The sequence below is a fragment of the Prionailurus bengalensis genome, chromosome C1 (assembly GCF_016509475.1).
Source record: "Prionailurus bengalensis isolate Pbe53 chromosome C1, Fcat_Pben_1.1_paternal_pri, whole genome shotgun sequence".
Taxonomy (NCBI): Eukaryota; Metazoa; Chordata; class Mammalia; order Carnivora; family Felidae; genus Prionailurus; species Prionailurus bengalensis.
In genome coordinates this window covers 94,264,261-94,287,039 of record NC_057345.1, presented here as the reverse complement: position 1 = coordinate 94,287,039, position 22,779 = coordinate 94,264,261, and the positions used below count along the sequence as shown (strand labels likewise).

The following is a 22,779-nucleotide window of genomic DNA, read 5'->3' as shown; positions in this document are numbered from 1 at the left end:
CTTGCCCCAAACTTATCTACTAATAGGCTACTGTTGACTGGAAGCTTTACCGATACATAAACAGTCCATTAATACATATTTTGTATGTTATACATATGATATATCATGTTCTTACAATAAAGTAAGTAAGAGAAAAGAAAATGTTATTAAGGAAATCATAAGGGGGGGGTGCACCTGGGTGGCTCAGTCCGTTGAGCGTCCGACTTCAGCTCAGGTCATGATCTCATGGTTCGTGAGTTCGAGCCTCACGTTGGGCTCACTGCTGTCGGCACAGAGCCTGCTTTGGATCCTCTGTCTCCCTCTCTCGGCCCCTCCCCCCTCTCAAAATAAAATAAACATTTAAAAAATACTTAAAAATGGGTAAAATTGGAAAAAGAAAAATCATAAGGAAAATATAGTTACAGTACTGCGCTGTATTTATCCAAAAATACCCACCTAGAAGTGGATCTGCACAATTCAGACCCGTGTTGTTCAAGGCTCAGCTATATAACAATCCCCATCTAACAGGTGCAAAACCTTGCATGAGACAGGGAACGTAAGTTAACCAAAGTCACACAGCGAGACCACGGCGGAGCTAGGACTGGAATCGGTCGCAGGGGCCCTAGGCCAAGGACAGAAGGTTTCCAGGGAAGTGGCCCTGCGTGTTCCTTTCAGGACACTGTCCTTCATCGCCTTCCCTCCACCTCCATCACAGGACAGAACCACAGGAACGGCACCTTAGGGACTTGGGAGGACAGGCTCTCAGGGAGCTCCGTGGCCCCTCACACCCAGGGTGGGGGCTCCTCAGCCCTTGGCAAGCACCACCCACTCACACCAGAAGGGAGGAGGAAGCCCGGCTTTCCTGTCGCCTGTGAGACTGGCCCCTCCAAGCTGAGCCCAGGGCCCTGCGAGGTGGCGGCTTCACCTGGATATTCAGTCACACGGGCTATACTCTATGGTCATGTCGCGGCTTTATTTGTCACATTTCTGCCCTCTCTGTCCAGGCTGCATGCTCTGTGGGGGCAAGGATGTCGACTGGTACCATTCTTGCTCCCGGGGAGTGCTGGGCAGGTAAGGGGGGCTCAGGGACACCCACTGTTGGGTGAGACTTGGGGCAGGGGGTGAGGCAGGGGTCTGTCACGCTGACCACAGTGAGTGACTGTGCAAACCACCTTTTCTGCCCAAGCCTCAGTTTCCTGCTGTTCTTGGTCTGTGTATCTCCCGAAGCATCCAGGCCTGACACCCAGTAGGTGCTCCCCCCGCCCCCCCCACCTCTGCTAGCCCTGCCCCTTGAGCTGTGGAAGCACAAGCGACAGCAGGATCGCTTCACTCAGAGGACAGGGGGTGACATTCCTCATCTCTTGGCTGTCAGACACCCTGAGGGCAGGTGCCATGGCCTGGGGACACACAAAAATGAACTCACGTTATCTGTCTTTCTGCCCCAAAGGAGAAGCCATGGAGACTCTGGGCAGGAGGTTTTCTGCAGCCTGGCAGGTTGCCTAGGGGGTGTCCAGCCCAGGAGGGGGAGGCGGCCTTTGACCACCCCTTTAGGGCCACCCATGGGGTGATCAGAACCCTGTCAGGGATGGTAATGGGGGTGGAATCATACTGTGTCTCAGAGCGGGTACCACAGACCCAAGAGAGGACAGAGGGGTGCAGCTGCTCTGAAGTTTCACAAAGGGGTGCGGACGCATCTCCCTCAGCAGGAACTAGTGGGGAGTCACCAGGGAACACAGAAGGATGAGAGCAGGTGGATTTGAACATGCAAATGAGTAGGATGGGCCAGTTTGCTGATCAGCCTTCCCCTCCTCCTCTTCCTCTGCTTCCTCCTCCTCCTCCTTGTCTTGGGGCGCCGAGGTCTCGGCCTCAGGCTCCTTCTCCCCCGGGGGCTCCACTACCGGCTCCTCTAGCAGGAGGCACTGCGCCAGCCGCTCCAGGTCACCCAGGCTTATGCTCTGCAGACGCTCCTGGTGCTCCCGCTTCAGCAGCCGCAGCACCGCCTTGGTGTCCTGGGGCTCAAAGTGTTTGGCTAAGACCAGGCCCAGATGGTGCCACAGGGGCTGGGGCTGGTGGGCCTCCCCGGGAGCGGACTTTGCCAAGGGCCACATGATGACATTGATGGAGGCGTTGGGCCCGATGCGGTAGTCGGAGAGACGCTTGTCATCGGTCAGAAGCTGGCCTCGGAAGAGCAGGTGCTGCTGCTCCTCGGGCACCTGCAGTCGCTCCGACACCAGCTTCTTCAGCATGGCCACACTCTCTTGCCCTGACACCTTTAGGCTGCATCGCTGGCCCAGAAGCAGCTTGACTGTGAGGAACATTGGGCCAAGAATGGAATCAGGAGGGATCCATGCTCCACTCTGCAGCTGCCCTGAGGGTTAAGGGCCAGTGCCGGAGCAGGTGACTTCTCCTATCAATGGGGGGCGGTGGCCCTCGGAGGCCAGGGGGGCCAGCCCAAATGGACAGCCATTGGCTAATGCACAGTGATGTCACAATGCTACAGGAGGGCTCATTCTGAGAGTGGGACTTTGGCAAAATTAGAGGGACATGTCTCCCTTCGTTTCTCCATGAAGAGAGAAAGGAGGAGAGAAGAGGAGAAAAGGAGGGCCAGGAAAGAAAGCACACGACCCGGAGAAAGGAGAGCGGGAGAGGGAACAGGAGGGTCCCAAAGCAGAGAGGGCAAAAGGAAACACGTCCTTGTGGATTCATTCGACACATATGGACGGGGTGCCTTCTTCGCCAGGACCCGTCCCTGGATGGGGGAGATCCTGTCGCAATGGATACATCCTGCCCTCACGAAGCTTTCAGTCTAGCGAGCCGGCTAACATTTACCAAGTGCCTTCTTCCTGTCGAGCACTTTACACGCTCCCTTGGATTGGGTTTCCTAGAAAAAGATCCTGAGACAGGGATTCGAGGGCGCGAATTTAGCTGGGAGGAGGCCCCGGGAAGCGCCAGCAGGGAGGTGAGGAGGTGAGACTAGGAAGGGAGGGAAGACAGAGCTGAAGGAAGAAGCAGGTTGCCCTTGTGAGTAACCAGGAGGCTTCAATCCTGCTGGGTGCTCCGGAAGGCTGCGTGGAGTCCACCTGAGTGGTACCATCCGAATGTGTGTGCTTGGGCCCCTGCCTTTGGTTGGTGGCGGTGCTAACCCCTTGGCTGCGTGCCCTGCACGAGTGCCATTGCTCCTGTGACCAGAGGAAAACCCTTGGGCAGAGATCTGCAGGCGCCGGCAGGGGGAGGCCTCAGGCGTTCAGGAAGGTGAGCGTGGAGAGGACAGAACGGTTCACCACCCGTGTCTCCATTGGGGGGCCTCGCCGCGTCGAATCCTCACAACCTCGGAGGCACCATTTGCCAGAGGAGACCACGGAGCTCAGCTTGATCACACGCAGGCAGCATAGCTTGGGTCTTCGCCGTTAGTGCCTGTTGCCTCCAGGAACATCTGCTCGGGGCCTTTGGTGTTCCGGGCACTCGGCAGACACCCAGGGCTCCGAGGTGAATACGGAACACGCACGGGGCCTCTGCCATGTCAGCTACTTCTGTGCTGGCAGTTTTCTGTCCGCTTGTCTAAGGTCTCCTGGGTCAAGCCCTTTATATACGCTGGCACATTTAAGCCCAGGAGGAAGGTATCATCGTAACCGAATTTTGGAAACAGGTGCAGCGGGAAACGGGTGCACCTCTGGTGGGGTGGTTTTTGCCAGGGAGCCCCTCCCGGCTCCCTCACTCTCCATGCTCCACTCTTCTCTGCGAGCTCTCCTCTTCCTCTTCCTCCTCCTCTCCTTTCCTTCCATTCAGCCTGGGCTACACTTGAACGCTGGTTAAAAACCACCTTCTCGGGGCGCCTGGGTGGCGCAGTCGGTTAAGCCTCCGACTTCAGCCAGGTCATGATCTCGCGGTCCGGGAGTTCGAGCCCCGCGTCGGGCTCTGGGCTGATGGCTCAGAGCCTGGAGCCTGTTTCCGATTCTGTGTCTCCCTCTCTCTCTGCCCCTCCCCCTTTCATGCTCTGTCTCTCTCTGTCCCAAAAATAAATAAACGTTGAAAAAAAAAAATTTAAAAAAAAAAAAAAAACCACCTTCTCCAGGGGCGGCTGGATGGCTCAGTCAGTAGAACATCCCACAGGCTCAGATCATGATCTCACGGCTCGTGGGTTCGAGCCCCACCGTTGTGCCTTGTACTGACAGCCTGAAATCTGCTCTGGAGTCTCTGTCTTCCTCTCTCTCTGCCCTCTCCCGCTTGTGCTCTCTCCCTCAAAAACAAATAAATGTTAAAAAAAAAAAAATCTCCTCCAAGCTGCCAACACCTTGGACTTTCCAGACCTTTCCCTTCCACAGCACCTAGCCCTGATCCCCTGCCCAGGGTTGCTCCGAAACACCATCCTTCTTCAGGTCCTGGCAGCTTCGGGCCACGTTCTCACTCTCGGCAGTGACCCAAATTCTAGTCCATAGGGAAACCAAGCCCGCCAGGCAAGAAATCCCTGACATCTTGCCCTTTCCCACCAACCAGAGTGCTGCCACGGGCCCCCTGCTGCTTCCGCACCTCCCTCCTCCTCTTCTCCCTTAAATGAGCCCTCTTGTTATTTCCCTTCTCCTTCGGAAAGGTCTCCAAAACCCACGTCTTGTCTCGTCCGCATCTGCACTGACCCCAAGCTAATTCAGGTTCTCCCCTTCCTCCATTTTCTGTGGCTCAGAATTCATAGTTCATCTCCTCTGTCCAGTCCCACCCCCTTGGGTCCATTCGTGCAGCAGCCAAGTCCCTGCTCTGCGTAACACCATCCAGTTTAATCCTTTTAGCCTTTGGAATCAAAATTAGCCTCCTCAGCCCCACATCCGTGGGCACCATGGCTCCGCCCTGCTTGCCACCCAAACCTCATTGCTTCCCCCCACTGCACCCTCCACTGCAGCCAACCACCTGCCATTTCCTCTACTTGCTTGTCCCCTGTGAAGTCTGTAATGCTAGTTGAAAACCACCTCCTCCATGAAGCCTTCCCTGCTGTCCCAGTCCTGGGTGCAGGCAGTCCCACGTCCCTGCATCTATCACCCCCCCCCCTTGAGCACACCTGTGTGGATGCCCCTGGCACGCGTCTGTGTCTCCCTCACTATCAGGAGGGAGGGAGTCGCACCAGTCTTTGTATCCCCTACCACCAGCGCAGAGCCAGGTACAGAGAAGGTTTCAAATCACGTCTTCTGAATGAAGATAAAATTTAAACATGCTGAGCTATGCAGGATCCAGTATGACAGGCTGTGGAAAGATATAAACCTGCCTGCAGCCTCTCCTTTGCCCCTCCCTCTCCCCCTAGAGACATGAAAATCCAAATTCACACGAAAATTAAATCAGCAAGTGATTCTAATCTTTACCAAAGGATCTGCTATAGTATTCTTTAAATAGTCAACTCCCTTGGTGCATCTGAAATAAGACAGAATTTGCAAATGTGCATATAGTGTGTGCCCTGCCCCCCCCCTCCCCTCCCCGTGGATTCCATGATGTCAGGGCATCTGCGCAGAGGGAGTAACACAGGGATGAGGCTTCTCCCTGGCCAACTGGGAGCTCCCAGCCTCTGGAGGGGAGGATCCTGTGGTAGACAACGCATGGGATGGGCAGGATTGAGGACATACCATGTGAGATGCCCAGTGCAGAGTTAATCCAAGAAGGCTTCCTGGAGGGGGCCAAAGTTTGAGATGTGTTCTGCAGGACACAAAAGAAGGTGAGATGGGGAAGAGGGTGGCTTGCAATCTCTCTCACTGGCTGTGGGACTTCCGAGGAAAGTGGCAGGAGTCAGAGTTCTGAGCACGGAGGAAGGGAAAACAAGCCGCCTGCCTCGCCTCTCTGCCTCAGACCATCTACCCAGGGGGTGCTGCCCAGGACACTGGCAATACTGGGGAAGGGCCTGGCTTCTAGAAGCATGTGAGAGCCCCATCTCAGGCTCCATCTCTCCAAGGCTACTTGGTGCCCCTGTGACAGGTGAGGGCCACAGCTGCTGATTTATGCTTTTCAAATCAGGCTCCCTGGTCTAGAGAGTCCCATGGTCCTAAAGGGCCATGAGGAGAGAAGCGGCAGAATTAGCGCTGTCCCAGGAAACTGAGAGAGAAGATCACCACCTGCCCCCTGGAGCAGTGCCTAGAGCTCCCATTGCCTTCCCCAAGGGGGACAATAGGGGGCACCTTGCTGGGCCCTCAAGTCATAGTTGGAACCTGGAAATTTCATAATTTTTCCCATGTAATTGCTTGTCTTAATTATGCAATTAGCATGAGCAAATGCAATTGTCTAATCAGAACATGCAATCAGAAATGATTGCCATAATTGGGGGGAAGGTTGGCGGGAATGGCTGGGTTTGCGACTTGGGGGAAAGGAATGAGCGCGTGCAAGGGAGAACCGGGGCAGTAGGGTAGGCTCAGAGCCTCTCGCAAACAACAACAGACACGACTGTGTCGCTGGGAAACAAGCACCATGTCTGCGTTGGGGGAGGGCTCTGGGGACACATCTGTGAATGCCAAGGTGCCTGGAGGCCCCGGCCATACTCCTGAACAGACTGGATGTTGGTACGAGTAGGCCGTGAACTCCATAAAAGCCATGTGTCCATCTGCCATCCTGGGGCCTGCCTTAAGCAAGCCTGCTATTGAGGCCTTCTGGATTCTCATGGGGGTGTGGTCACTGCTCAGCCCCCCGCACAGGGTGGCTGTGACGGCCAGGAGAGGCAGGCCATGCACAGTGTCTGGTCCCTGATGGCATTCAGTACGTATTTATATAAACTTGTAAATGTGGGCTCTGTCACCCCCAGCTGTCAGGGAAGACCCTGTGACACCCAGAAGCATGCCCAAAGCATGACTCCCCAGGGAGCCGGAGTCAGCTCTCATTGCCTGCACAGGTAGCCAGACCATCCAGGATCTGCAGACCTGGCCAGTCAAGGGGGAAGAAGGCCCAAGGTGCTCGATGACAGCTGGTGGCGGGGAGGGGGGGGGGGGAAGCGGGGGTGGGGGCGGTGGTGCTCTGGGCTCTGGGGAGAGCACAACCACTCCCTGGGGCTGCACAAGAGGCTCATCAAAAAGATAAGTGATGATCTCTGCCCCCCTCCCTCCCTGGGCACGTCATCAAGTTATTGCGCTTGAGCAACATCAGGCTGGCCTTCCAGGGAGGCGGGGGAGAGACCAAGAGGCATAGGGAAGAGAGAACACAGAGAAGCTTGGGGGAGAAACAGTCACGGAGACAAAGCCAGCAAAAGACGGAGGGACAGAAAGAGGAGGGGAGGGGGTGGGGAGCAGGAGGGCTGAGCACAGGAGGGGCAGAAAGGGGGAGTACAGAGAGAAGCAAGGAAGGGACAGGAGAGGACGTACAGGGCCCAGGAGCAGCACAGAGACGCCTGTACTAGGAAAGCAAAGAGTGGAGAAGGAGGAGCAGGAAGGAACTGTTAATGCAAAAAAAGCACAGTAGAATTTCTGTAGCTTCCTTCTGAGAGCAGAGTCCCTCTACTCTCCCCTTACAGCCTGCAAACTGTGGCAGCGAGAATGGAGCTTGGGCAGCTATTCACTGACAGAGGGGCTGAGAGCCAGCAGTCAGGACTAGGGCCCCTGCAGCCTCCACCCCTACACCAACCCCATCTTTCATCAGCATCTCCTGGGCACCAGCGAGGGCCACACAGTGCAGGACACTCTTGGACACCCTGGTAGCGACAGTGCTAACAGGCAGGATGAGGGTGGACACGTGGCTGCCCCCAGGCCCACCTCCGTGCTGCCCGAGACCCCACTCAGCCGGTGCCACCTCCTGTAGCTGTCACCAGGGACCCCTACCCCTTCGAGGACGGGTCTCTCAGGCTCCTCTGTGCTCAGGCAGGCCCAGCCCGGAACAGACGGGCAGCTCTTTAGGCGGCCCCACCCCCCCAGTTGCCCTCTGTGGTGCCTGGCACATAGTAGGTGCTTGGTAGGTAAATGAGGTCCATTGACCGGCGCTCATCCATTGGCTGCCACTGGTCTCAGCAGCTGCACAAAAGTGGGTCTGTGGCTGCTCCAAGGGGTGCCCCAAGGTCCCCCTGCCAGGTCTTAGGGAGCTGAGGCTGAGGCGTGCGGTCCCGGCCGGGCAGGGCCAAGGGAGCCAAAGTGGAAGGAGGGTGGCAGATGGCCCTGGGCCGCAGGAACCATCCTGGCCCTGCCCTCGCTGACTTGTAGGCGGCCCAGACTCTCTCCGAGCCCTGGTCCTTGCACCAGACAACCCCGGTCCTGCCCTGCGCTACTGTCCTGGGGCCCTAGAGAGAAGTCAGACGCTGGCTGGGAGCAGCTCAGAAGCCTAGCCCTGTCCCTCATGGGACTCAGACCCACACCTGGAAAACCCCGTGGGGCTGCGGCCTGCTGTGACCACTAGATGTCACTGTGACCTCCCAGGCTGGCTCCAGCAGCCAGCCCCACAAGCGGAGGGAACAGGGGCCAGAGCCCGTCCTCCCTCCCGCAGACTGCCAGTGAACCCCCCGGCCGCATCCGCAGGCACACCCGTCAGTGCCCACCCTGAGGCAGGAAGAGAGGATAGTCGGACAGGCCCCTCCGTGGGATCCATGCACATCAAACCACCATTTTGGCACTGTGCATAGACTTTACCACAGAGGGAAGGAACTCTGGACCCCAACCAGCCCAGACTGAAGGCTTTGCCAGGGAGGGACTTTGAATGGGGACAGAGGAGGGGGAGGAGCTGCCCACCCCCCCCCCCCCAGCCGAGAAGAAGGCAAGAAGGGCGTCCTGGCTGAGGGCCCAGCACACATCCGTCCACGGGGAGGAGTGTGGGACTCAGCATAGCTGGAGTGCGGTGGCAGGCGGGATGGCAGGAGCGAAACGGGACAACAGGCAGGGGCCAGTCACCTTCACAGAACTCCTCTTTACAGGGGCCCAGACTTCTCTGGGTCAAACATAACACACGCTAAATCCCTGCAGCGCACATGGGAGTCTCAAAGGAGTGAGAGCTCACACTCTCTCATTCACACACACACACACACACACACACACACACACACACACATGCTCTGCCCGCCTAAGCTGAGATCAGTGAAGGGGCTTCTGCCCACAGTGTCTCTGAGCTCTGCCAGGGCTGCAGAAACGCCAGGACCCCAGCCAGTGCTTCACTGCCAAGAGTGAGATTCCTCCTCCCTCAGCACCATCTCTGTGAGCCCCGGATGCTGCCCGTGGTGTGTCTGGTGGCCCATCAGCTCATATGGGGGCGCCTCAACGGTGATCCACACAGGGCATCCCCTCCATCTACACCTGGGCTGTGTGACAAAGATAGTTTGTGTCAGCCTGTAGCCATGGTACTGTGATGTTCATTTAAACATGCTAAATGCACTATGGACTTCAGTGTAAAATCCTCAAACCCCTCAGCCAGATGACCCCTCAGACAAGGGACCGTCAGCGAGCACTGAGAACTAGGGGAAGGCTCAGACCCGCGGGGCCCAGGGCTTGTTGTCCACGCACACACCCGGTCTTCCACTTCATACACTAAGTACGGGCCGGGTATGTTATGTGCACCAGACCATGGGGAGTGATCTCTGCAAATTTACCAGGAACAAAAGGTGGCACTCAGGCTGGACCTGGCAGGTGGGGCACCAGAGGGCATGTGCGTCCAACTTCGGCTCAGGTCATGATCTCGCAGTTCACGAGTTCAAGCCTCGCATCAGGCTCTGTGCTGACAGCTCAGAGCCTGGAGCCTTCTTCGGATTCTGTGTCTCCCTCTCTCTCTGCCCCCCTCCCTCCACCTCACTCACGCTGTCTCTCTCAAAAATAAATAAACATTAAAAAAAAAAAGTCCTCCAGGAGGCTATGGGTGGCACCTGCACAGAGAGTGTCAGATGGCTGGGGAAGGATCTGTGGGGCCAAGGAGGAAACCTCCTTCCTCACCTGGGGCCCGGGAGTGGGGAGAGTCCAAGGGACCCGGTGGCTGGGGCAGGGGTTGATGCGCCAGGCCAGGAGGAGCATCCTGGGGCAGATTCTGATTCACAGGACTGGTTCTCTATAACTCATCATGTGTCCTCCAGTCTCAGAGTACTATTTCCCCTGCAGTGTCCTTATAACGTGCTTCCTTAAATAAATAAATAAATACATACATACATACATACAAAATCTATAATCTCGTCTTGGTTGCAACCATAAGAAAAAAAGACTTATTCACATCCAGGCTGGATTAAGTGGGAGGGCAAGGGGCTCCTGGGTCAGGCGGAATGGTGGCAGCTACAGAGACCTGTCTGAGGGCCAGATGGGTCCTGGAGGGCCTGGCATTCGTGGGCACCACCCCTCCTCCCCCCCCTCCCCCCCCCCGCCCAGGAACAGCTTTGATGAGTGCTCCCTTCCCTCTAGGGGTGGCTGTTCCTTTGAAGATCTGTGTCATCAATCAGAGTGGCAGGAACCCTCTACCATGCAGCAAAAGATCAAACATGATGCATTAAAAGCGAGGAGAGAGGAGGTGCCCACAGAACCCTGCCCTGAATAGCTCCCGGTCTTGCTGGTCTTTGCACTAAGTTCACAGCCGGCTCTGGTTGGAGAAGATGCAGCCACAGTGATTCCACGGGTCCAAAGGGGCTCTCTGCTGCTCCCGGAGAGATGCCAAGGCTGGCCCTTCAGCTTACGCCATCCTTTCAACCTGGCTGTTGGCCCAAGGGTGCTGAGGCCACATTTGGAAAAGATTCTTGCCCGCTGGCCCCTTCTCTGGGTTGAGCTAAAGGCAGGTTCTTGCCAGGGAGGATGGCATGTAGTCGGCTGTGTAATCTTTGCCCCAAAGAACACTGGGACCAAAATGGAGGTCATAAGGGGAAAGAGGGAAGAAAGCTGGGAACAGACTAGGCGAGGCTGGACTTGGGGGCAACCGAGCTACCTGGGAGGCAGGCTTCCGTCAGGAGAAGATGGGTCAAATTACAGCTGAACAAGGCACTAGTGAACTTGGATTTGATTCAGGCTTCATTAACCTTAAGGAGGCCCAATCGGCAGGTAGGGCATTGGACTGGACAGATTGCTGATTACTACTATAGTAGCTGACTGCCTGCTGTCCAGCTGGTAGCACTAACCATAAGCAGCCAGTCGTTGGAAAAGCCTGGAGCCAAAAGCAAGCGAGAGGAAATTCTAACCCAGCCAATCGCTGATTGAATATTCCTGGGAGCAGCATGGGATGTATCCACCAATAGAAAAACTCAGGACCAATCAGAGGTTACCCTCCTCTCCCTTGTAGATTACAGAATGCCTTCAACTGAGCTGTTCCTGATGTTAAAACTCAAGCAACAAGCTGCTGGGCCGACAGCCTAAAATCCCAGCAGATGGTCCTCTCAGGGTCCACAGGCTCAAGAGCTTCTGTCCTGCGATGCTTCCTGAGCTATAAGAATATCACACTGGACTGACTACCTTTGTCCATTAAGTCCACCGCTATGGGGACTCCTAGACAGGTCCACTCTTTACTCTCACCAACAGGGACCTGATTAAGAGTTAGTGGGCAGGGGCAGGGCTCATGGCCAGGCAGGGAGTACACAACAGTGGGACCAGATCTGAGGGTGGCGGGTCTGTGGGCTCTCTGCCTCAGAGAGAACTTGGGATGTCCAGGGAGTCATGAGCCAGCTGTCAGCCTGCCCTTCCCTTGGCCTCTCCAAAACACTGCCCCTACTCATGCCCTTAACATACCTAACCAGCAGAGTCCTGCACCTCGGGTTCAGGAACTGCAGGCTTGAGACCATCTCTGGCATTTGCAATTGGCCTGGGGGGCAGGGGGCAGGTGGCCGGGTCATGGGACGGCTGGACTGAATGGAGGCTAGAGCTGCCCCAGCGTGGACGCCAGCTTCCTGGCAGAATGGCAGTTGCCCATCTGTCAGAAGTAGTGTGTCTGCAGTGACGGCCTAGGGGCAGGAAGCAAGGCGGAGGAGGCATGTGAAGTGATTGTGTTTTGAGCCCACATGGGAGAAGGATGCCTCCAGCCTGGACAGCTACCGGGAAATGGAAAAGAGACACTCGCCTATGGGTTCTAAGCATGGGTACTGTACATTGGGTCTTCAGCCCTGAGATCCTTGAGTCCCTTGGCTGGGTGGGCAAAGGCAGAAGTTGTGACTAGGCTGGTTTCTTTGCCAGCTAGGAACCAATGGCCCGAGAATGGGGTGTGGTGGGGATCCTGTGACTCTTCTCTCTGAGCTGCTTCCGGGGTCACAAAGTGGTGGTGCAGGAATCTCCCAAGCTGTCCAAAACCACAGTGCATGCTCTCAAACTCCCTACCTAACTCCACTGCCCCCACGGCCACCTCCCTGCGAGGACACAGCTGGAGAGAAGGGTGAAAGGGGTTCTGAGCGAGGAAGGAGTTTGGATCACATTTAGGGAGAAGTTTCTGATATGAGGCTCAGATGCTGCTTCCTGCAAACTTTGAGCAATAAAGAAAATGAGCTCTGTTTAACTGAATCAAGTCAGATGCAGAGTTAGCCAGAAGCGGGGGGGTGGGGGGGGAGCAGATTGGCAACATGACTTTGATAAGCAGATGACCTTCACCAGCCTTTGTAGTGAACTCAGGCAGGGTGCCTGGACAGAAAGAGCCCTGTCCTCTTGTCCACCGGGCCTCACATCGATGCAACAGGAAATGGCCAAGTGATGAGTAATGGTGTTTTGACCAACAGAAGAGGTGGCCGTTGGCCTTGCCGTGGCCTAGCCTGGGACCCCTGGGTTGTAGAATCACAGACTGTCAGAGGGAAAGGGAAGCTGAAAGAGCAAGCCCTGCCACCTCCATCAAGAAACCGGGGCCCAGAGGTAACTTGCTAATTTCAGCCCTATTTGCAAGGGGTTTCCATACCCATGGTCCCCTGGGGAGAATACCTTCCAGGAAAGGAGCCAAGCCCAAGGAAGTGAGGCAGGATAGCCTGGGGAGCCGTGTGTGGGGAGTGGTCCCCAAGGCCCCAGCCAAGTTTCTGGGCCCCAGATGAGGAGTGAATCGCTGGTTCCCCCTGGAGGGGAGTAGTCAGTCACCCCGTATAAGTTTATTTTTATACATGTCTGATCTATTTCACATCCGCTCAGATATTTTGACACATATACAGGAAATGTAACTCTCCCCCATATGGCAGTGTTTGGTTGGCCAGACCTGGGGAAACTCAATAGGGTCACAGAGGAGCAGAGGGGAGTTGTAGCGTCAGGGAAGAATGCCAGAGGCCCGAGGCCACGGTGGGCACTTCGGGCCAGCAGGCAGGGGACAGGGGTCATGGTAAGGTCGATGCAGGAATCCCCCTGCCCGGGTACAGAGTCCCAGGCCCCACGCCTAGGGGTGCTGAGTGTGCTCGGGCTACTGCTTCCCGAGGGAAAGTAGCCCAGGGCACAGGGCTGTCGGAAAGACAAAGACAAGTCCAGCCTGAGGGGCAAAGACTGAGATGCCTCAGGCATCCACAAAGGGGAGATCAACATGCCGCCATCGGGTGGGAGGAGATCCAGACACCTACAGCTCACATGAAACAAAGGACGCTACTGGCCTCATTTTCCTCTTATGTAAACTGGGGTGGACACTGCCCAGCTGGAAGGCTGGGAAGATTGAAGGAAAGAAGGCATACCCTGTTCCGCCAAAGGCTCTGGGAAACGACACCTTGGCAAATTCCCCCAAACAGAAAAATGGGGAGGATACTAGTGTCTCGCTCACAGGGAGGATGAAATTGGGCGACGTGCGTGAATCACCAGGCATATGGCCCAGCTCCAGAGTTGGTCAGTGACTTGGTTCTTTAGTTCTATGCAACAGGTACCCAGCTCAGAGCCTAGAGAGGGAGAGAGAACCCACTGGGTCTTTAAATGATGCCGACAGGCCTTTTGAGTGTGTAAACACAGGAAACTGGGGAAGAACCGGGGACTCCCTCCCTCCCCAACATGGGTCAGAGAAACTCTTTCTCAGCTGTCCCAGAGAGAAAAGTAAACTCATGCAGTCCATCATTCCAAGAGGGACAGTGGGTTGGAATAACACACTGATTTCGTGGAGCTTCTCAGGGTTTTGTAGGTTTTTTTTTTTTTTAAGTTTAAATTCATGGTTATTGCCCATGGTTACATGCCCACGGTTATTGTCCCACGGAGGCAGGTTGATGGATGGGCACCCTAACTCATGGAGTTGAGACAGGTACAGATGCCCTGCTCTCTCCCTATGATCCCTTGCTGCTGGCATCAGACGTAGTGCATAGGCAAGACTGGCCGTGAAACAAGCTCTCCTAAATAAAGCCATTTGGATCATTCTAGTTCTTAAAAACTGCATAGGTAGCTGGCCTCTACCTCTTGAGAGTTCTGCCTCTGTCTCCAGGGGGAATGGACTCTGCTGGTCTGGAATAGGCCACTGCCTTGGTCAACCACTGCCCCGGGGGCTGGGTTGGGATCGCAAAGGACCAAGGAGGAGCCTCACGGTCCATGCTTGGTAAACGGAGTGTGACAGCCAAGAAGTTGCTAAACCATACTCTTCCTCCATTCTCCTCTGGGACCCAAAGAATTAGACCTCTGAAAAGCCCAAAGCCAGGGGAGTGTCAGAGGGCGGAGGCTGCATTTGGCCTTACCTCACCCCATTCCCTCCCTCCCACCTCCCTGTAAATCCTGGCAACACAACAGGAAGGCCCTTTAACTAGCACATAAAAGTGCTTTGGGCTTTCAAAGCCCCGCTCTGGTGTTTACGGGGAGCCCGAGACTTTTATGGGCCATTTCCAGTCTCCTTCCCCCTGACCTACTGATGCATCTTGGTTTCTAGCTGTGGTGTGGGGAACTGTCACAGTCCAGGTAAGTGACTATGCGGCCGGGAAGGAGGATGGGAGACCCCTGAACCTGGAAGGCGAGGATGCCAGGTTGGCCACCCACACACCCTCTATGGGTTGGGCAGCCGGTAGGACCTCCCTGGGATTCACCCGTTTGTCCTTCAGATAGGGCACAAAATGAGGACTCACAAAGTTGTTATTTACTCACTGACTGGTTTGCAGCTACAGTAACTGTAAGTCAGTCTTGGAAGGGACCCAGCAAATGGGAAGGGGCCCATTACCCTTCATTGCCCTTGAAGGGTAATGAGGGCCCTGTCTCAATAGGTATTCTGGAGGTGGCCCATTCTGGAGGTGGCCAGGCAGATGAACTGTCTTAGGCTAGGATTCAAACGATGGACCTTTAAGATCTTGTTTAGCCCCAAAAGACTGTGAAGCTAGAGACTTCTGAGGATTTGGGGGGAAGCATTATTAAGCATCTCTCCAATGTAGAGCTAGGACTTCTCCAGGCCAACAGCGTCAGGAAGAGCCCGGGAGAGGATTTCCCCAGCTGTGCCTCTGATCCCAGCAGGTCCAGAGATCTTCTGGCTCTAAGTGCCTGTTAGCCAGGAGGCGAGGGTGGGGCACGTGGGGAGGGAAGCTCCCAGCTTGGGAGCTGACAGAGCCTGGTGGTGGGGAAGCAGTGGCGGGAAGGATCTCTACCTTTTCCTACCTTCTCCCACCCCACCCCCACCCCAGAGACCTCAGCCAGGGAGTCTTCCTAGCCCTACAGGCTCCCAAGGCAGATACCCAAGCCCCGCATCGGGGTCTGCCAGCTGTCCCCTCTCCCTGGCCCCTTCCCACCCTTCCCGACCCTCTTCTATGTCCTTGCTCCATTTGGGGGAATAATTTTTGTTCTCCCTCCTCATTCTTCCCTTTTCATATTCCTCAGACTCTCCCCTGTTCTCACTCTCTGAACCATTCCATTTGGTTTGTGCCTTTTTTTTTCCCTTCCCCTTTGCCTTTTCTCTCTTTTTGTATGACCTAACCATCTTCTTCCCTCCTCTCCTAGACGAGATGGTCTCTTATGGTCTCATTTAACAATGGAATCACATAATTCTAAGACCCAATAAATATACATCACACACATGTAAATGTTAGGTTCTCTCCTGTCTATTACTACATTGGAAACTGACAACCATTCTCTGAGGTTGGGCTTCTTCCCATTTTACAGGGGCAAAGCTGAGGCTAGCAGACAGGCGTGACTTGCTTAGAACCACAGACCTATTAGATGACAGACTTACGACAACCTCCAGCTGCCTTCAACAACAGCAATGACAACCAAGACTCCCTAGAGTGGCAATGCATAGTGTAGTATAATACGTAACCCAGCACAGGGGTGCCTGGGTGGCTTAGTCAGTTGGGTGTCCGACTTCAGTTCAGGTCATGAATCTCACAGCTCGTGAGTTTGAGCCCCGCGTCGGGCTCTGTGCTAACAGCTCAGAGCCTGGAGGCTGCTTCAGATTCTGTGTCTCCCTCTCTCTCTCTCTCCCCTCCTCCACTCATGCTCCGTCTCTCTCATTGTCTCAAAAATAAATAAACGTTAAAAAAAAATTTTTTTTTAGGGGCGCCTGGGTGGCTCAGTCGGTTAAGCGTCTGACTTCGGCTCAGGTCACGATCTCGCGGTCCGTGAGTTCGAGCCCTGTGTTGGGCTCTGGGCTGACGGCTCAGAGCCTGGAGGCTGCTTCAGATTCTGTGTCTCCCTCTCTCTCTCTCTCTCCCCTCCTCAGCTCATGCTCCGTCTCTCTCATTGTCTCAAAACTAAATAAACATTAAAAAAAAATGTTTTTTAGGGCCTCAGTCGGTTAAGTGTCCGACTTCGGCTCAGGTCACGATTTTGCGGTCTGTGAGTTTGAGCCCCGTGTCGGGCTCTGGGCTGATGGCTCGGAGCCTGGAGCCTGCTTCCGATTCTGTGTCTCCCTCTCTCTCTGCCCCTCCCCCGTTCATGCTCTGTCTCTCTCTGTCTCAAAAATAAATAAACGTTAAAAAAAAATTAAAAAAATTTTTTTTAATCTATAACAAGGCATTCCAGAAGTAGTGTGCAGGGCAGTGCCAGATGCTGTTCTTAGTGTTTGTTATTCTAAGCACACACAGCTTCACAACAATCCTATGGGGTAGGTATACACTACCCCCATTTTACAGATGATGAGACTGACCTACCCACAGTCATACAACCAATAAGTGGCAGAGCAAGATCCAACCCCAGGCACTTGCCTCCAGCCTCTGCCTGCACCGGCACTGGGTTCTCCCTCTCCCCCATGCTCTATGGCAGGTGGTCCCATCATCGGGAAATTCAGGGAAGTGGAGGCACGGCCTGTGGTTCGGACAGAGGCCTGTGGGTCTTGCCCACGAGAGAGGAAAGTGTCCAGAGCGTGGGTCTGGGTCTGTGTGTCCTGAGGAACTCCAAGGCCAAGTGTTGAGAAGGGATGTCAGAGGGAGGGGTCAGCTGAGACAAGTAGATCCTGTCTTGTTTCCAGACTAGAGAGAATAAAGGCCTCTATTCGGAGCCCCTGCCCTCCCCCTCCCCGGCTGGCTGCTCCCAGAAGGGCCTCTTGCCTCCTCCCCACTCCGGGAAGGCCCTGAAGAACTTGCCCTTCCTCCTGACCCTGCCCTGGGAACCACAGCTAAATCTTGCCCCACGATTGTCCAGCCGCACCCCGCTTGGGCCCATGGCCTCCCAGCCCCTGGGGACTTCTCGGCGGGTACCTGGTCTGGCTCTCCCCGCTGGCACAGGGAAGAATGTGCTTCTGTCATCCTATCCTCCCTCCCCGACCCTAGCCCAGTGCAGAATTGGATTAAGAACAAAAATATGAGCTGTGTTTGTTTTAATCAGCTTCAAGACATGGGGGCTTTTAAAGGGAAGGAGAGCAGGCCGGAGCTGGCCTCGGGGCAGGCAGGCCGGGCGGTGATGCCATCCCAGGGTCAGGAGCGCGCCAAGCAGGAGTGCATCCGCAGGTCAGATCCTGGGGCAGATAAGGGCTGAGAGGAGGAGACCTGGGAGCCGAGGGCCGAGGGCCGGGGCTGAGGGAGGAAGAAAAAGATGGCAGGAGGGAGGGGAAACATAGGATCCCCCCGCCCCGAGAGTGCTGGAGTGAGGTGGGAGAGGAGGGAAGGAGGAGGCCCCTGTGGAGAAGAGCAGCAGGGAGTAATTTTTTCCAGAGGAGGGGCTTCCTCGACGTCTCTGGAATGAGGGATGACGGGAAGGAGGTGAGGGAGGGTCAGTGATGATCTCCATCACCCATTGCAGGAAGAACCCCCACCACAGTCTGCCACTGAGCCTGAGGAATGGTGCCTGGACTTGAACTTCATGCCCTGATGTGCCAGCACTAGGGGACACAGGTGCTAACCTTAAGTCAAACATGTGGAACCCAGTGGAAAACGGGAGGTGTCAGGGCCAGACTGAGGGAACAAAGGCCTGGTCTCTGGGCAGATGGAAGATTTGATGAAGACCTGGAGGCTGTGAGGTGTGGAGGAAGGGCTCTGAGGTGGGACCAGGAGCCTGGGTGCCCAGGGATCCTGGGATATTTAGCTTCTTCTTAAGAAGAAGCCCCTGTGGCCATACAATCAAACGCTTGCTATATGAATGGCTATACTCACATTAGCTCTGTGAGCCAAGGAAAGGGGCCCAGAGAGGTTCAGGGACTGGTCCAAGATCACACAGCCAATGAGAGCAAAAGCTGGTATAGTTACCTAACGTTCGGGATAACCGGCTGGCACTCTGACCCCTGTGGGTTGAACAGTCTCAACTTGTTCTGAAGTCGAAGCATCCAGATGGAAATAATGCTGTCTGATGTCAGACATTGAGGACAGAACTCTCAGAGGCCCTCCCCAGAACCCTCCTGCTCCCCAGTCACCAGGAGAAGGGTCTGGATGGGCCCTGCCCACACTCCAGCGCTTTGGGCCACCCTTGCCTGGAAGCAACTGTGAGGTGATGGCTGGAGTCTGGGCCAGCCTTTAGACCAGAGCATGGGCTCCTGGGGACAGATCTGGGTCTTCTAATCTGGGTTCACAGAAGGGATCTGGTCCATGATGATGCTATTACCAGTTGGAGGTAAAGGAGAAAAACCAGTAGTGAATTCTTTATGCAGTTACATTCAGTTAGCTTCTAAGTTAGAAATGATATCATCCTTTTTTCTGATTTGAAATGCTCTTCCTTTCTTGTCACAAAACATAATGAAAGTAGGACTTCTAGAAAGTCTATTCTCAGCGAAATAAAAATTGTCAAACCTTTTCCTCTTTTCAGTTAAGAGCAATTTTTAACCATCTGGTCCGTATAATCCCCAAGTTTGGGAACAGCTGTATTATTTATTTGGAGACGTTCTTACCTAGCCCGAGACACAGGCCAAAGCTCTGCATGCTACAAGTGCTTAATAAATGCAGCTCACAGGAATTCTCACAGTCTAGGTCAACAGGGACATGGGTGGGGAGGTTTGGGGTCTAGAACCTCAGATGGCTGTGCAGGCCTGGGCAAATTACTGCATTTCAGCCTCAGTTTCCTCTTCTGCAAAGAGGAGGAGACAGGACCATCTGGCGACCCTGAGATGAATTTCGGTGGCAACATTCCACAAGCCAAGGAGGGGCAAGTCTGAACTCCTGGAAAACAGACAGGGCCGGTCTCAAGCACGGTGCATGCAGCTGTGGCCCAGGCAGAAGACTTGTGGGGGGACGACAAGGGGATGTACCTGTTCAGCTGGCCCGTGTGAGAGAATCTCCAGGACCAGCAACAGAGGGGCTGCTAGCCCCAAGAAAAGAGTATAACTGGACATTAGCCAGGACTCAGGCCCAAACCAAATGAACGGCCCCTCGCCCACTGTCCCGAGCCTCTGGCTGCATCTCCCCGCCCCTCCAGGCTGGGACCGGTCTCAGAGCCTCCCCTCCACCATGAGTCATGCCACCTTCTATAGGTCAAGTCCATCTGATCCGGTGCAGCAAACCTCAGCTTAGCCCCTGCTCTGATGCCAAGTGTGGGGGGCACACGCATTATCTGGGAAAACGCACACAGTAGTGTTCCCTCATTTTGATTTAGGATGTAAGTGTCCATGAGGATCGACTAGTAGTCAAGTCTGCTAAGAGGCAATTGGACTAAATAAAATATGATCGGTCTCTGCCCTTGAGGACCAGCTTTTGAAAAACACCCCTACCGACCTGAAAGGAATACACAGGAGAGAGGAAACCCATTCCACCCCCAGGGAGCATTCTGGCTAACGGAGAAGGTGAGTGTTCGGTACAGACCCAGTAACAAGGTAAAACCAGAGGCAGAAGGCATGGGCTGTTGGCCATCGAAGGGGCCGGACGAAGATGTCTCTCTGAGTGCTGGAGCTAGGTTAGAATCGGGAGGGGAAGGGCCGAGGCCGCTCTGCTCCTCCCTGAAGCAGGGCCCTCACACCAACCGGGGGAGGAAGGGCCTGGCCTGTCTGGGACAGGCACTGTCTCCAGGGTGTGGGTGACATTTTCCAGCTTGGGTCTGGAAAGAAGCGTCTTGGCCAGGGTCCCTGGGTGCAGGGGAGAGGGCATGACTGCCTCCACAAAGTGTGGAAAGGACAGGGAGCTGTGGGGGGATGTGGGGGCAGTTCTGCCCCTCGGGCAGCTCAGCTCTGCACAGTCTCAGCCCCATTCCCCAGACACCAGGGGGCACCCGCTGCTGACGCCATGGCATTGGGTTTCCCCTGGGCTGGCTCAGGCTACTGTCACCAGGCCTGCCGGGAAATTGCTGCTGACACTGGGAAAGGGCCTGGGGAGTGGGGGACCTGGTCTGCGCAGTCAGCGAGCTCTGAGCAGGCACGAGATGGGCTGGAGCAGGGGGACAGCTGTGGGCTGAGGGGGTTCTAGCAGCACGGAGCTGGGCCCTGCGTCTCCATCCTGGTTCTGCTCCTCTTAAGCTGTCCCCAGGGAGGCTGGGGAGCTTTGGAGCTCGTGGCCAACCTGGCTGCACGGGGTGAGAAAGGGAGAGGAAGAGGCAAGGACAAGAGGGTCACAGGACCCCCTCCACTTCCCCGCCCCCAAAGTTGTACAAACTGGCGCCTCAGCATCCCTCCAGGAAGAAAGCCACAGCTGTCCCACCCTTACCGGACCCATGCCTGCTGCCTCAAGGTGTCCCCCTACCAGCTTTAATCTGGATGGGGATCATGTCCCCCTCCTCGTGGGTTGTCCCCTGTGCTGCTGTCCCACTGGGTCCTAGACAGCCTGCTCTGCACCCTCCCCCCCGTGCCATCCCTCTCTCTCTCCCTCCCCTGCTACCTCTCTCTTCTCTGCTGTTTATTAAAATAAAAACACGCATTAGCTCCCAGGTACTCCTAAGTATTTCAAAGACCTGGGCAGAAACTGAGGAGGGCTGGGGGTAAGCGGCAGGAGGAAGCCTCAGACTGGGAGTTGAGGTCCCCCAACTGTTACTGCCCCTCTGGGTTCTCCACCACAAAGTGTGTGGTTGTTGGGGATGGAATGACCGGGGACACACAGCACTCTGGGTTCTCAGGGGCAATACTTACAGGAGGCCGGGCCCAATCCCCACCCGCAAAGAAACATCTGTGGACATCTCTCCCCTTTGAACTGCACCGTCCCCCACCCCACCGGAGATGAAAGCGCTCCGTCCTGGGCCGTGACACCCCCCATAGCTTTGGTCCTGGACTGCCCCAGCCTAGCCGCAGCCCCAGGAGGGAGGAAGCAGAGGGTGCAGAGTAGAAGTAGGCTCAGTGGAAGTTCAGGAAGGGGCAAGTCTGTTGGGAGAAAGCCACCAGGATGCCAGGGTAAGTGTGGGGACGGAGATGGGGCTGGGGGGAGGGTGGTGAGCATCCACTGTGAATACAGGGACCCCCAGGAGGCAACGGACAGTTGATGGTACCAGTCCGGCAGCCTGAGGCACTTGATCTCATGACCCCCGACTGGGCAGGCCTCTCCCCAGGAACTTCACAAGGGCAGGGATGGACCATTCACAGAGATGATCAATCCATCCACGTACCCACCAACAGGTGTAGGTTCATGCATACCCACCACAGACCCGACACCGTGACAAACGTGCAGAAGGCCCCAAAGGCCTACTTCTTCCTCGGTCTAGGAGACTCAGGAAGGCACTTCAGAACGGGGTGGGGTTGTTGGGGTAGGGAGAGACCACTAACTTGTTGGTTCCCAAATTTGGTATTAATAGACTGTCAAATTATAATGTTCTTACTTTTCATTTAATCACAAAAGAAAAGGATTTTAACATTTGTTTTGAAAGAAGTAAAGAGGATAGAACGAGAAACAGTCCTTTTCAATATCAACTAGAGATAAAGAGTCAGCTAGGGGTAGCTTTGGGGGGAAACGACTGAAAGGGACACCAGGTGGCCTGGGAGGCATGGGTCAAGTGCAAGTCCCAGATCCCGGCAGCCATCACAGAGCTATGGTACACAGAGATGTTCACCGAGCTGTCCATCTGGGAGTAGTGCACGTGACCATGTAAGTCACCCCTAAATGAAGAAAGTAAACGAGGCACAAGTCAGACATTGAGCCCAAGGAAGCTTGTGCACTTGGGGGCCACACTTCACAAATTCAAATTCCAGCTCTAACCCTTGGTATCTTTGTGACTTTGGACAAACTAGCCTCTCCGTACCTCGGTTTCCTCATCTCTGAAATGGGAATCATAGTTACACTGACCTCAAAGAGTTCCTGTGAAGATTTAATGAGTTAATGCATGTGAAACCCATCACATGGTATTTGCCCTGTAGTAATTACTCAGTGGTATTTGTTATTATGCCAGGAAAGTGCAGCTGCCAACTTTATGCTGAAATATAAAAATAGATTGGACAACTTTGCATCAAGGAAAGAAAACATAGTGACATTTTATAGGGTGAATCACATTATACGATATTGCTCTCTTACACAAACGTATTAGAGGCTCTCTATATGATTACTCATTCATTATTCAACAAATATTTACTGAATGTCACTAGCTTCTGAGACTGTTCCAGAGAGTGGGAATAAAGCAGTGAATCAGACAAAGTCTCTGCCCTCATGAATTTACATTCTCCCTCGGGAGATAGTCAGTAAACAAATAAGCAAATAAATGTATAATGTTAACAGAGAACACCAGTCAGGATAAATCCCCC

General features: G+C 54.8%; 1 protein-coding gene across 1 annotated transcript; it reads right to left on the bottom strand.

The window, feature by feature from the left end:
• Positions 1 to 933: 933 nt before the first annotated feature.
• UBL4B (ubiquitin like 4B) lies at positions 934 to 2,432 on the bottom strand. Its single transcript, XM_043573410.1, has one exon. It carries the CDS (start codon positions 2,295 to 2,297, stop codon positions 1,689 to 1,691), a length of 609 nt encoding a protein of 202 aa, XP_043429345.1. The 5' UTR covers positions 2,298 to 2,432; the 3' UTR covers positions 934 to 1,688.
• Positions 2,433 to 22,779: the final 20,347 nt, after the last annotated feature.